General features: G+C 44.5%; 1 protein-coding gene across 2 annotated transcripts in view; it reads left to right on the top strand.

Moving 5' to 3' along the window:
* Fbxl20 (F-box and leucine rich repeat protein 20) overlaps window positions 1–13764 on the top strand; it is a 67979-nt gene that overhangs the window by 25107 nt on the left and 29108 nt on the right. For both annotated transcript variants that reach the window (XM_021177652.2, XM_021177653.2), the window contains exons 3-4: window positions 10907–10961; window positions 13131–13205. In XM_021177652.2, coding sequence (XP_021033311.1) covers window positions 10907–10961; window positions 13131–13205 — 130 coding nt within the window. The remainder of the gene's footprint in view (window positions 1–10906; window positions 10962–13130; window positions 13206–13764) is intronic.

Raw genomic sequence — 13764 nt, 5'->3', positions numbered from 1 at the left:
ACTCTGTAGATCAGGCTGGCCTCGAACTCAGAAATCCGCCTGCCTCTGCCTCCCGAGTGCTGGGATTAAAGGCGTGCACCACCACGCCCGGCTCTGAATATTTAAGAAGAGATCATTGACATGGATCTATTAGAAATCCAGTCTGAAGGCCAATGTGGTGGTGCACATCTTTAATCCCAGTTCTGGGAGCCAGAGGCAGATGGATCTCAGAGGCCAACCTAGTCTACACAGTGAGTTCCAGGACAGCCAGAACTATATAGAGAAACCTTGTCTCAAAAAACAACAAAAAGGGGCTGGAGAGATGGGATCTGATGCCCTCTTCTGGTGTGTCTGAAGACAGCTACTGTAGTATACTCATAAATAAAATGAATAAATCTTAAAGAAAACAAGCTGGGCGTGGTGGCACAAGCCTATAATCCCAGCACTCAGGAGGCAGAAGCAGGCAGGGTTTCTGAGTTCAAGGACAGTCTGGTCTACAGAGTGAGTTCCAGGACAGCCAGGGCTACACAGAGAAACTCTGTCTTGAAAAAAACAAAAACAAAAAGAAAAGAAAAGAAAAGAAAAGAAAAGAAAAGAAAAGAAAAGAAAAGAAAAGAGCTTCAAGTCAACTGAAATACCAGAGGCTTGCATTTTTAGATGCTAGTGTTATCTGAACTGCTGTACAGATGCTACAAGGTGTCATAATAATCTGTGATTAAATTTGATATAGAACATTAGCTGATATCTAAGTAGATTTCTATTTGTGAAAGGCTAAGAAAAACTTTACCTTCAGGTAGTAGTAAAGGCAGTAAGCCTGCTGGCTTGACCTCAGTCCCCAGGGTTCACATGGAGGAAGAAATGAAGCGGTTCGTACAGTTTTGTTCTCCCTCTGACTCGCACACACATTCTGTGGCACCCGAATGCTGCGCCTGCAGAGTTCTCTGCAGAGCCAATCCTTACCTCCTTCCAGACAGAATCCTGCTGGGTACCAGTTCTGCCTCCAGCCCCAGGCGACTGCACTCTACTTTCTGCCTCCATGGACTTGTCTACCCAGGACATTTCCTATAACAGGGATAGAGTCCTTAGGCTCTTGTGTCTGACTTCTTCCAAACATGCGTACAGGTCACAGGACCATCTATATTTTGTTCTTTTTAAGATAAAGAAACAGTCCAGTGTATGGATGTACCACACTGTTTACTCTTCAGTTTATAGTAACTGGGTTATTTGTACTTTTGACTATTATCAATAGTGCTGCTATAGCCATTCTAACTACTTGGTTCCATTTATTTATTTGGGGGCAGGGGTCCTAGGGATCCAACACAGAACTTCATGCATATTGGCAATCGCCTTTCTTCCTTCACAGAGCCATTTTACCAGTCCTCAGCCCAATTACTATTACTGTCCTAACTATAAAAGTGGGAATGCTGGTGATGTGATATTTCTAAATTTAGCTTTTTGAGAACTGCCAGGCTGTTTTCCACGGTGGCTGTTTAGGAGGGTCAGTTCCTCCTCTGTTACTACATGTCCACCCAACTGGGTTTTTGTTCAATTTCCCGAATATAGTTCAGGTTGGCTTCTGTGTCATCATCTCCTGGTCTCAGCCTCCTGGGTGCTGGGAATCCATGTGGGTGAAGGCATCACCGTGTCAGCAGAAAAGGGGAGCTGGGGTCTGCACTGCTGGGTTACACTGTTCGGTCTGCAGTGTTGAGGCCTGCACTGATGGGGTCCACACTGGGTTTACAATGTTGGGGTCAGCACTGCTTTAGTCTATACTGTGACTTTTTTCTAAGTTTGAAATTACCAAAGAAAACTTATTTCCTTTTTTTTTTCTTTCTTTTTTTCTTTTGAGACAGGGTGTCACTATGCTCACTATATGGCCCTGGCTATCCTTGAACGCAGATCTGCCTGACTTTGCTTCCCACTGGGATTACAGGTGTGCACTGCCACACCCTGTCTACCTTATTCATCTAAATGATTCATGCTAGGATATGACACTAATGAAATTAGAAACCTTTCAAGAAAAATGACTTAGCCATGTAAGAAAAAAACTAGAATCTGACAGCTGGTAGTTGAGTCTAAAAACTTTAATACAGCTACAAAAAAATGACAGTGAAAATCTATTTACTTGTCTACCTACAGGTTCATGATATGTCCTGTGAACAATGCTCTAGATGAATAGAGAGCATGCAGGTCGATGTTAACATCCCTGGCTGCTGGGTGATTACATCTAAAGAGCATTGCCTTTAAAGTTAGAAACAAGGCAGGGATCACCTCCATTCAATAGGACTTGTACATCCTCCCTAAAATAATAATCCATGAAACAATTGATGCTATCAAGATTTACAAACTAGCTGGGCGTGGTGGCGCATGCCTTTAATCCAAGCACTTGTGAGGCAGAGGCAGGCGGATTTCTGAGTTTGAGGCCAGTCTGGTCTACAGAGTGAGTTCCAGGACAGCCAGGGCTATACAGAGAAACCCTGTTTCGGGGGAAAAAAAAAAAAAGAAAAAAGATACTTTAAAAAAATATGAGTATAACATTGCTCTCTTCAGACAGACCAGAAGAGGGCTTCAGATCCCATTACAGATGGTTGTGAGCCACCATGTGGTTGCTGGGAATTGAACTCAGGACCTCTGGAAGAGCAGCCAGTGCCCTTAATTGCTGAGCCATCTCTCCAGCCCTTGAAGCTGTTTTCAACTGCCAGTAATTAACACTCTTTCAACCCCAGCCAAACAATATGGAGATTATTTTAGGTAAACTGAAATGGAAAAATAAAACAGGCTATCAGGTTGATTGGTTTAGGGACCTGCAAGATTTTAAGCCAAGTTGTGGGTTCTGCGGTAACCAGCCAGTTATTGGCCTTAAAGCTGCTTTTCCTTGTGGGTACTTACTGGCCACTGGCAAATGCCAGACTACTGTCTTTCTGTTTGCTCTGGGTACAGAGGTAGTTAATATTGACCCCTAGTAATAACTTCTCTCAGACTGCAGCCCGCTTAGTCCAGTCTGAGCCACTCTAACTGACCCACACTAGTCAGCTAGATGACGTGGACTCTGGAGAGTCGGAGTGCACACACCACAGGAGTAGTGCACATAGAGAAGCCATGAGCCTCCCTCAGTTAGGGTTCCCTCAAGTGAGGCTCCCGTCAGCCAGCCTTTTGATAGGTTTCAGACATATGCACTGCTACGACAAAATATTTGACCTAGATAAAGCACATGATGAATACAGTTTATTTCTCAGGAGTTCTGGAGACTGGGAAGTCCAAGGGCAAGGTGTTGATAGATGAAGATCACCTTCTCAGTACATCGTAACCTAGTCAAAGATCAGTCACTGGCTGGGCAGTGATGGCACAGAGCTTTACTCTCAGCACATGGGAAGCAAAGGCAGGCAGATCTCTGTGAGTGCAAGGCCAGCCTGGTCTGCAGAGTGAGTGAGAAATCCTGTCTGGAAAAAACTGAAAGAAAACCAAACAGACAAAAAAGAAAAATGTCCACTCTTTTTCTACCTTATTCCCTGATAAAAGTACTGTCTAGTCGCCTCATGAGCTACCTATAAGTTCCAATATACTTTGTGTCTACTGGTGGTTTTGAGAGTCCCGCCAGTGTGTCTCTGAGTGGCGTTGAGCCTTCGGAAGTCATCCTGACGCAGCCTCGTGAGTGCTAAAAGGAGCCAGCACACCAGGCTTCGGGTCTAAGCTCTTGTGACAGTACGCTCTCAGTGACAGTGCGCTTCTACACTGCTTTTGCTAAACTTTGTATTTCTCATGAGGTCAACGGTCTTTTATTTTTATTTTTTTAAGATTTATTTATTTATTATATGTAAGTACACTGTAGTTTCTTCAGAAGAGGGCGTCAGATCTCGATACAGATGGTTGTGAGCCACCATATGGTTGCTGGGATTTAAACTCAGGACCTTTGGAAGAGCAGTTAGTGCTCTTAACCACTGAGCCATCTCACCAGCCCTTATTTTTATTTTTTTATTTTATTTTATTTTTTTGATATTTGGTGGTTTTTGTAGTCTTGGCTGGTCTGGAATGCAAGCTGTACATCAAGATGAACTCAAAGTCCTAGAGTTGTCTTGGCATGGTGGCACATGCCTTTAATTCCAGCACTTGCGAAGCAGAAGAAGGAGGATTGCTGTAAGTTGAGGCCAGCCTGGTCTACAAAGTTCCAGGACAGCCAGAACTTTGTAGAACCCTTGTCTCAACATGAAAAAGCAAGAACAAAAACTCTGAGTCAATCTACTTCTCCCTCCTGAATTTTAATTGTATGAATCTGGGTATCTGTTTACATACATGTGTATGCCATGTGCATGTTGGGTGCCTTTGGAAGCTAGAAGAGGGCATGGAATCCCTTGAAACTGGAATTATAGACATTTGTGAGATGTCATGACTTGATTTAGTTGTGGATCAAAGGTAATTTTCTATGTTTTAGGTAAACACGTAATAGAATTACCATTTTTATTGCAAAATAAGCATTCTAATAACCATGATTTTACCCCAGTAAAACATTTTTTGTTTTGTTTGAGACACCGTCCATCTCTACAGCCCTGGCTGTCCTGTAACTCACTGTGTAGACCAGGCTGGCCTCAAACTTGAGATGCACCTGCCTCTGCCTCCTGAGCACTGGGATAAATGTATGCGCCGCCAGGCCCATCGCTCGGCCTACTTTTGTATTTTTTCAAAAAAGAAAGAGAAATTCTCAGGAGCCTCCTGACCGCCGAGCAGGTGGTCAGCCTGAGAAGGGAGCTCTTCTTTTCTCCACTCCGTAGCCTTTATGTCTGTCATTTTCATCCTCCCTGATCATCATCACAGTGAACCTGAAAGTGCACAGGTTTCACTTCCCAGCAGACTCACGTGGCTGGCATTCCTCTACCACGGAGCATGGGCCCAGTATGGTCAAAGAGAAATGACAGAGGATTCCTACAGGACATTATTTTACTTTCTGTGCTTGGGTGTTTTTTCTGCATGGATATCTGTGTATCAGATGTGTACAGTAACCACAGGCCAAAAGAAGGCATTGGCCCCTCTGGGACCGAGTTACAGATGGCGGTGGCTGCCACTGCAACTTGTTTTGTGTAGAGATTACTTTTACTTCCTGTAGACATTGATGTCTCTAAAATTTCCTGCCTCCAGCCGGGCGTGGGGGCGCACGCCTTTAATCCGCAATCTGTTCTGATATGGTGCCTGCTCATCCTCTGGCTCATTCTGCCTTTACCTGTGTCTAGCTGGTTTTCTCTGCAACTTGTCTCTGTATAACTGTTCCATTAGAACTGCTCGCCCCTCCCCCTGCACTGCCCCTCAAGTAGCTTCCCTTTCCTTTCTCTTCTCATGAGAGTTGGGCATAGCCTGTTCTGTCAACTCTTCCTTGGATTTGTCACTTTGCCTGCCACCCAGTTAGACATCACTTTTAAACTTGGGTGCTTCCTTCTACAAACTAAGTTTACCTTCAGTGTTAAAGGCGAGTCTGTATTCCAGCCAGAGGGATTAAAGGTGTATGCTACGGGCTGAGCCTTACCACACCTAGAAACAGGTTTTTCAGTAAACGACACAATCTCAGGATTCACAGTGTGATCAAATATCCTGCAACATTTTGCTTTGTTTTCCTTTTAGTTTATCATTTATTTTATGTGTATTTTGCCTTTATATATTCGTGTGCACCACATGCATGTCTAGTGTCCTCAATGGATCCCCTGGAACTGTAACTACAGATGGTTGTGAGCCACCTTGTGGGTGCTGGGAGTTGAATCCAAGTCCTCCGTAAGAACAAGTGCTCAACCCCTGAGCCATCTCTCCAGCCCAGCCTACTTAGAGCAGTAGGACTTTCCAGAGAGTTCTAGTAGTAATATAGATGATAAAGTAGTTAAATGCTGTTATAGTTTGCATCCTGAATGTCTTCCAAAGGCCTAAGACGACTTGGTCCTTAGTCTTTGGTTCTCTTAGGAGGTGAAATAGCCCTTAGGAGTTAGGACCTAGTCAGATATGAGCCCTTGAGGGGGAGTATTGGGAACCTGGTCACTCCGTGCCTCTCTCTCTTTGTTTCCTGGCTATCACATGTCCCCTCATGTTGCCATCCCACCTCACCAACAATCTAAGCAACAGCATAGCAAAGTAACTGTGTTATAAAACCTGAAATCACATGATCATCACGTATTTTGCACAGTGGTGGAAGTCTAACATAGTATACACTGAAGTACTTATGTGCTCTGTATAGTGTAGATTGAAAAAGGCTTGCATACCAGTGAGTAGCATTTTGGTTAAAATAATGGTGCTGAAAGTACCTAGATAACAGCTCAGGTGTCTGGCATGGCCTCTCCAGATCTGTGACAAGAGACACACAAAAGGGCTGAGAGTGCTGGCACACACCTGTGATCCCAACCCAGCCTGGTCTACAGAGTGAGAGTCCTGGGATAATCAGGGCCACTCAGACCATCTCAACCCCTCTTCCCCCTAAAACAGAGAGGAGACCAGGGAGGTGGCTCGGCAGCTCCTAGCACTGGTATTCTTACACTGCATCCGGTTAGATTCCCAGCACACACATCGTGGCTTATGGCTCCCATAACTTCAGTTCCAAAGGATTTCATGCCTTTTCTGATACCTGTAGGGACCAGACATACAGTTTGTACATATATATGTATGTATGTATGTAATGTATATGTGTATGTATACCTGTGTGTGCACACACACATGTGCATGCATGCAGGCAGAACAATCATACACAGAAAACAAGATAAATCAGAAGCAAGACCTGGAGCCGGGCGTGGTGATGCACGCCTTTAATCCCAACACTTGGGAGGCAGAGACAGGTGGATTTATGAGTTCGAGACCAGACAGCCCGGGCTACACAGAGAAACCCTGTCTCGAAAAAAGCAAAAAAAAAAAAAAAAAAAAAAGAAGCAAGACTCAGGCAAACAGCAGCTAGAGGCACACATTTTTAACCCTGTTCTTGGATGGCAGAGATAGTTGGATCTGTATGAGTTGGAAGCCAGCCTGGCTACATATTGAGATCCTCTTACAGGTAAACAACAAACTCACGAGAGAGACTGGTGTACATCTGTAAGCCTAGCCCTCGGGAGATAGAGGCAGGAGAATTGCCCTCCAGTCTGAGCCAGCCTGCTGCTACTGCTGCTTCTAGTTTCTTTGTTCTTTTTGGTTTTTCGAGACAGGGTTTCTCTGTATAGCCCTGGCTGTCCTGGAACTCACTTTGTAGACCAGGCTGGCCTCGAACTCAGAAATCCGCCTGCCTCTGCCTCCCAAGTGCTGGGATTAAAGGCGTGCGCCACCTCCGCCCGGCTTTTAGTTTCTTTGTTCTTCTTCCTCCTATTCTTCATAGGCCAGTGGGAAATAGGCTGTGCGTGTTTCTGGGGATGGAATTCAGGTCCGTGTGCATGCTGAACTATCAGTTTATCAAGCTGTGGCCCAGGTCCTACTAACACCCATTTCATTCATCATCTCATCATAGTTGTTGTCTGGGCTTTGTTCAGGTGTTTGGCTGACATTGCAGGATATGGAGCAGGTGCGTTTACGTGTCTTGTTGCTCCTCCCTTAACCCTTTCAGTTCAGTATCAACTTTAATCAGTCTCATGTGGGAGAATTAGAAATCTATCAGAAGGGCTGGTGAGATGGCTCAGTGGGTAAGAGCACCCGANTGCTCTTCCNAAGGTCCNGAGTTCAAATCCCAGCAACCACATGGTGGCTCACAACCATCCGTAAGGAGATCTGGCGCCCTCTTCTGGAGTGTCTGAAGACAGCTACAGTGTACTTACATATAAATAAATAAATAATTCTTAAAAAAAAAAAAAAAGATATCTATCAGAAATCTAAGATGAGCCTGGTAGTTCAGGTGTGTAATCCCAGTTACTTGGCCAGCACCGTGTCTGTGCTGGGAATCAAACCGGGAGGCCTGTAAGAATACCAGTGCTCTTAGCTGCTGAGCCACCTCTCCAGCCCACCTCTCCTGTGGTTTCCTGTCTTTTTTAGGGGGAAGGGAGGTTGAGGCAGGGTGGTGTTAAGTGGCCCTGGTTGTCCCAGGACTCTCACTCTGGACCAGGGTGAGTTTAAGGTTGTCCTTAGACCTTGCCTCAGAAAGGAAAGAGGACTGTGGATTGATGGATGGATGGATGGATGCATGGATGCATGGATGGACAGACACAGCTTTTGCACAAGGGAAGTGTAAGTCCACTGCTGCCCGTGCCTCTTTTTTCCTCTTGACACCGTGCAGTTGTTTGGATCATCCAAGCCGCCTTCTGCAGCTGGTGCGTGCGTGTAATTCAGCATTCTGAAGCTGAGGTGGAGGGTGGAGTTCATGGACAGCCAGCCCCAGCTGTGTAGTGAAATCTTGTCCTACGGAGGGAAGAACAACTAAGCAATGCTGACGTCAGAACAGAAAATCCTTAGTTGTGTGATACGGAAAGAAGACTTAAGTCCAGTGGGAGAGGTGGTCAGGAACGGTCGTCTCCAGCACATGCACTCGCTATCATCAAGTGATTGCTCACAGGTAGCTTAGCCATTAGTAGGGAACTCAGGTGATATTGGAAAGCCATTATCCACATGCAAAAGGATCGAGTTGAACTGGAGAATATAAGTGGTGTTGGTGATAACTGGTGGGCCCTGTGATTGATCCCGACAGCACACACACACAAAACCCCAAGTAAGCATAATAGCTAAAATTATAAACGTTTAGAATAAAGCATGGGAGGAAGTCTCCCTTAAATTGTCCCTAACAGTGATTTCTTGAATATGACACCTCAGACTCAAGAGATAAAAGAAAAGCATGTCACTTGGTCTGCATCATGGTCCAAAGCAGTGACAAGGCAGCCTGAGTGCAGAAGGAAGTGAAGTGGGCGTGTAACGAAGGGTGCAAAGGACTTCACAGTCCAACAAGAAAGCCCACAAATAACCTGATGTAAAACAACCACAGGGTGTAAACATTTTTTAAAAAGATTTATTTACTTATTTTGTGTGTGTGTATGCACTAGCTGTTTTCAGACCCACCAGAAGAGGGCATGGGATTCTACTACAGATGGTTGTGAGCTACCATGTGGTTGCTGGGAGTTGAACTCAGGACCTCTGGAAGAGCAGTCTGTGCTCTTAACCGCTGAGCCATCTCTCCAGCCCCAACCACAGGTCTTAAATAGATGGTTTTCCAAAGGAAATATGCAAGTGGCCAAGAAGCACATTAGAAAATTCCCAAACTTTGCATAGTGTCTTAAATGTAGTACCTGGGAGGCCAATGCAGGAGAATTGTTCAGAGTTTGAGGCCATCCTGGTCTACAGAGTGAGATTCTGCCTCAAAACACCAAGCACAAAGGTACAAAAAGATACCAATTCTTCTTCTTTTAGTGATTATATCTATTTTATGTAGATGAATACACTGTAATGGTTTTCAGACACACCAGAAGAGGGCATCAAATCCCATTACAGATGGTTATAAGCTACCATGTGGTTTCTGGGAGTTGAACTCAGGACCTCTGGAAGAGAGCAGCCAGTGCTCCTAATTGGTGAGCCATCTCTCTAGCCCCCGAGATACCAATTCTTATTTCACAGCCATTAGTCTGGCTGCTAAAAACAAGAAGCCAGGCATGATAGAGCATGCCTATAATCCCAGTATTTGGGAGGCAGAGCCAGGTGGATCTCTGTGAGTTCGAAGCCAGCCTGATCTACAGAGCAAGTTCCAGGACAGCCTGTGGTATTACAGGTATTACATGTCTGGAAAAACAGACCCGGTTGGGAGGCTGGGGGCAGGGGGGAGAGGGAGGGAAAGGAAAAGAAAGAAAAGAAATGCTAGCAAAGATAGAGCAACTGGAACATTTTTTTCACTGATAAATAGGTGTTTAAAATGGTACACCTGATGCATAACAGAACTACAAAGAGTCTACTTTTGGATATATAGCTGAAATAATTGAAATCAGACTCAGACAGGTATTTGTGTGCATAGACACAGAATGTGTAGTAACCAGTTGAAAAAGCAGCACAAGGATCCATCAGTGAGTGTACAGCATGTAGGGATCCTTTATATAAGGAACTAGTACTCAGCCCTACAGATGAAATCATAGCAAGTTCTTTACCAGAGAGATTCAAGAATGGGGTCTGGAAGGCTGAAAAGAGAATGGTAAGTTCCTGTTAAATACAAAGTTTCAGTTTGACAAGATACAATTCCAGGCTGGTGGTAATGGTTACATAATGAGAGCCAATACTTAACGCCCTTGAACTAACTATACATACTTAACATAGTTTGGGGGCTGGCCCTCAACTGCTCTGTCTTTCAAGGTGAAAGAATTATTTTTGCAAATTGTTCAGGGTACATTTGTATTTGTTTGAAAGAACTGCCTTTGAGTGATGGAGGTGTTCGTATGTGTGTATAATATTCTGTGTACATCATTATAGACAAAATCCAACTTCTTAAGCAACTGTATGTGGGTACAAAGGGGACCAGCAAAATGGGGGAGGAAGAAAGAGGGTACAGGGATATACATAAATGAAAAGATAATGAAACCTGTCATTTTATACACTAAAACTTTTTTTTTTTTACACTAAAACTTTTTATTTAAAAAACAAAAGCTGGGCTGGCAAGATGGCTCAGCAGTTAAGAGCACTGACTGCTCTTCCAGAGGTCCTGAGTTCAAATCCCAGGAACCACATGGTGGCTCACAAACACCCGTAATGAGATCTGATGCCCTCTTCTGGTGCATCTGAAGACAGCTATGGTGTACTTATATATAATAATAAATAAATCTTTAAAAAACAAAACCTAGATACAGTGGCTATACACCTGTAAGCCTACCGCTCCAGAGACTGGTGCAAGAGGCTCATGAGAGTTCAAGGCTACTTTGAACCACATAATGAGGTGGGCAGGAGAGAGACTATGTAAGAGACAGACTATCTAAAGAGTGAGAACAAATGATAAAAGCTTGTCCCTCTCTTTTCTTCTTAGGATATTTTCTTTCCTGGATGTTGTTACCCTGTGTCGCTGTGCTCAGGTCTCCAGGGTAAGACGGTTGACATGGTGACAGGGGGACGTCTTCCTGGACTGGGGCGGTCGCCTTTTAGGTGTTGCTTGTCTATCATTTCACTCAGGGCGCCCGTCCCTGCCCTGTCGTTCTGTGATTGATTCTGTTTTATGTCTGCATGATACAAACCAAAGGGGTGCTTTACATTGGAGACCTTAACTCTGTTCATCGCACGCCAGCACGTTGGCATGCACATGGCTGTATTAAAGGCTCTTTGTACTTAATTCTCATGTTGTCTCCATATAGTCTTTTCTTCAAAAATGACTTGAGGGGAGAAAGGCTCCAAAGTAGCCAGCCCGTGGGAGGTCCCATGAAGTAGTCTCCGTTCTGGGTGGACCCAAGAGTCTCTTCAGACCACCCGTGTAACTCCCACCACTGCTGTATTTGAGAACCCAGAAACCTTAATGTAGAAACTTCCCCTTTCTGGTAATTTTAAAATAACGTTTCCATGCTAAAATCCCTACTTGCTTGCATATCCACCATACTGGAAACGATAAGCTGTGTTGTGGTTTCTTTATTCCGTTTTTGTCCCGTAACTGTATAGCTAGTCCTTACCTGCAAGCGTCCTTACAAGTGAGCACATTTTCCTGTCTGGCTCCTTATAAACTAAAGTTGTCGTCCAGGGGTGTTCACAGTAATCTTTGATTGTGGTTTTCACTTAAGGAAGGCAGGGAGCTACCAAATCTCATTAACCCTGGACTGTTAGTGCCTCTCGGGATCCTGTTGTTCCGATACTTGTGGATTGTACTGGGAAGGAGGCATTTGCTCTTGTGGTACTGGGATTGAGTCTAGTGCTGGGCATAAGGTAGGCCAGGCCTGACACTGAGCCATACTGCCAGGACTTGGAGGTTTTTTGCTTTGTTTTGTTTTTTAATGCAGACTCTAGGGAGGAACCTGTCATTCCTAATTTTAGGCTGAGTTCTGCATGTTTCCTGCTCAGTGAAGAACCTGGCAAGGACTAGCACACAATCAGAGATATATTTAGCCCAAGAATCTCTTAAACATGTGGTTTTAAGAGTTTTATTTGTTAACTTCCCATGGCTAGCAATTTTAAAAAAACTGGAAAAATCAGAAGCCACAAAGAGAAAAGTAGCGCTGACCACATGAGAACGCAGTGAAAACATACCTGGTTTTAGAGTAACTGCTTGCTTGCCCTCATAACCCTGACATGCTTTCTGCTGATCATATGACAGTTATCCTTGGGTTTCTCAGAATATCCAAAATTTGGTTTTGGAAATCTTGAAGAAAAGTGGGAAATGGTGGTGTCCCAAATCTTAATCCCATCACTGGGAAGGCAGAGGCTGAGGGGTCTCTAAGAGTTCCTGGTCACCCAGTGCTACAGTCTCAAAAAATTGTCAGAGGAGTGGCTCTAAGTGTAACCTCCGTTAAATTGCTTTTTAAATTTGTTATAATAAATAATACTCAAATCTCAGTGTCTGAGATGGCTGGTCCCTATAATTCTGATACTTGAGTATCTTGGGTTTGAGTACATCCTAGGCTACATAGTGAAATACATGCAGAAGGGTATATATTGTTCTGAACAATATATGACTTTATTACATAATTAGAGGAAGTTTTTAAAGGGTTTAAAATGTCAAATGTTATACAACAAACAAGCTCCTACTGACATGGTCTCACACCCAATCCTGAATGTTGAAAATTGAAGAGACATATAACAGTTTTAAAATTAGCACTGAGGCCTGGCCGGGCCCCATCCCTAGGAGGATTGAGGCTGAAGCAGGAGATAAAGAGTTGGAGGTCGGTGGGCCCGGCACAATAAGCCCTTTCCTAAAACAATCAGGGCTGCCCCTGCTGTACAGTGCCTGCCTAGCAGGTACAGGGCCCTGGATTTGATCCCCAGCGAGACAAACAGTAAAATAAAATTGTCACTGAGTCAAATTGGACAGAATATTGATCAATTATGAAGCACAGCTGAGTGAGTACATTGATAATGAGGAAACACAATAAGAGAAAGATCTTGCCACTGCCTCCTGCTGCTGCCTCCCTGGGGCTTCGCTGCCCTGATGCGGGTCCCTCGGAGACTGAGGTCGATCTCAGTTATTGGATGGTTGAATTGTGAATTTAAATATTACAGTTTCTGTTTTCATTTTGACCTCTGTTCTTTCTCTTTCTTTTTATTCAAAACAGGCCTGGAATGTCCTAGCTCTGGATGGCAGTAACTGGCAACGGATAGACCTGTTTGATTTCCAGAGGGACATTGAGGTATGTCTCCCATGTTTTTTGGGGGGAGGGGGGCACTGAGGTATGACTCTGGTGGTGGTGGGGCACTGATACTTGAGTCTGTGGTGTGTCGGGGAGAGCATTGAGGTATGACTGTGGTGTGGGGGGGGGACACTGAGGTATGACTCTGTGGTGTGGAGACAGGGAAGACACTGAGATGTGACTCTGGTGTGTGTGAGGACATGAAGGTATAGTTTCGTGTTGTGTGGCCCCATTGTTTTATTAGTAGTCACAGTGTCAGTCGTAGCCACTGAAACCTTTTTCCACTGAAGAAGCTCATTGCTTTGGTGCAGCTGAACTTGATGGAAGTCTCCAGTGTTCCCAGGAGGATTTTCTTAACTAGGTGTGGTAGCTCAGGTCTTTCATCTCAGCAGACTCAGGCAAACCTGTGAGCTGGAGACCAGCCTGGCTGCATAATGAGATCCCGTGTCAACACAAAACCAGACAACAGGGGCTGGAGAGATGGCTCAGTGGTTAAGAGCACTGACTGCTCTTCCAAAGGTCCTGAGTTCAAATCCCAGCAACCACATGGTGGCTCACA

The sequence above is a fragment of the Mus caroli genome, chromosome 11, assembly GCF_900094665.2.
Source record: "Mus caroli chromosome 11, CAROLI_EIJ_v1.1, whole genome shotgun sequence".
Taxonomy (NCBI): domain Eukaryota; kingdom Metazoa; phylum Chordata; class Mammalia; order Rodentia; family Muridae; genus Mus; species Mus caroli.
The sequence above is the reverse complement of the archived record's forward strand: the minus strand, read 5'-3'. Positions and strand labels throughout refer to the sequence as shown.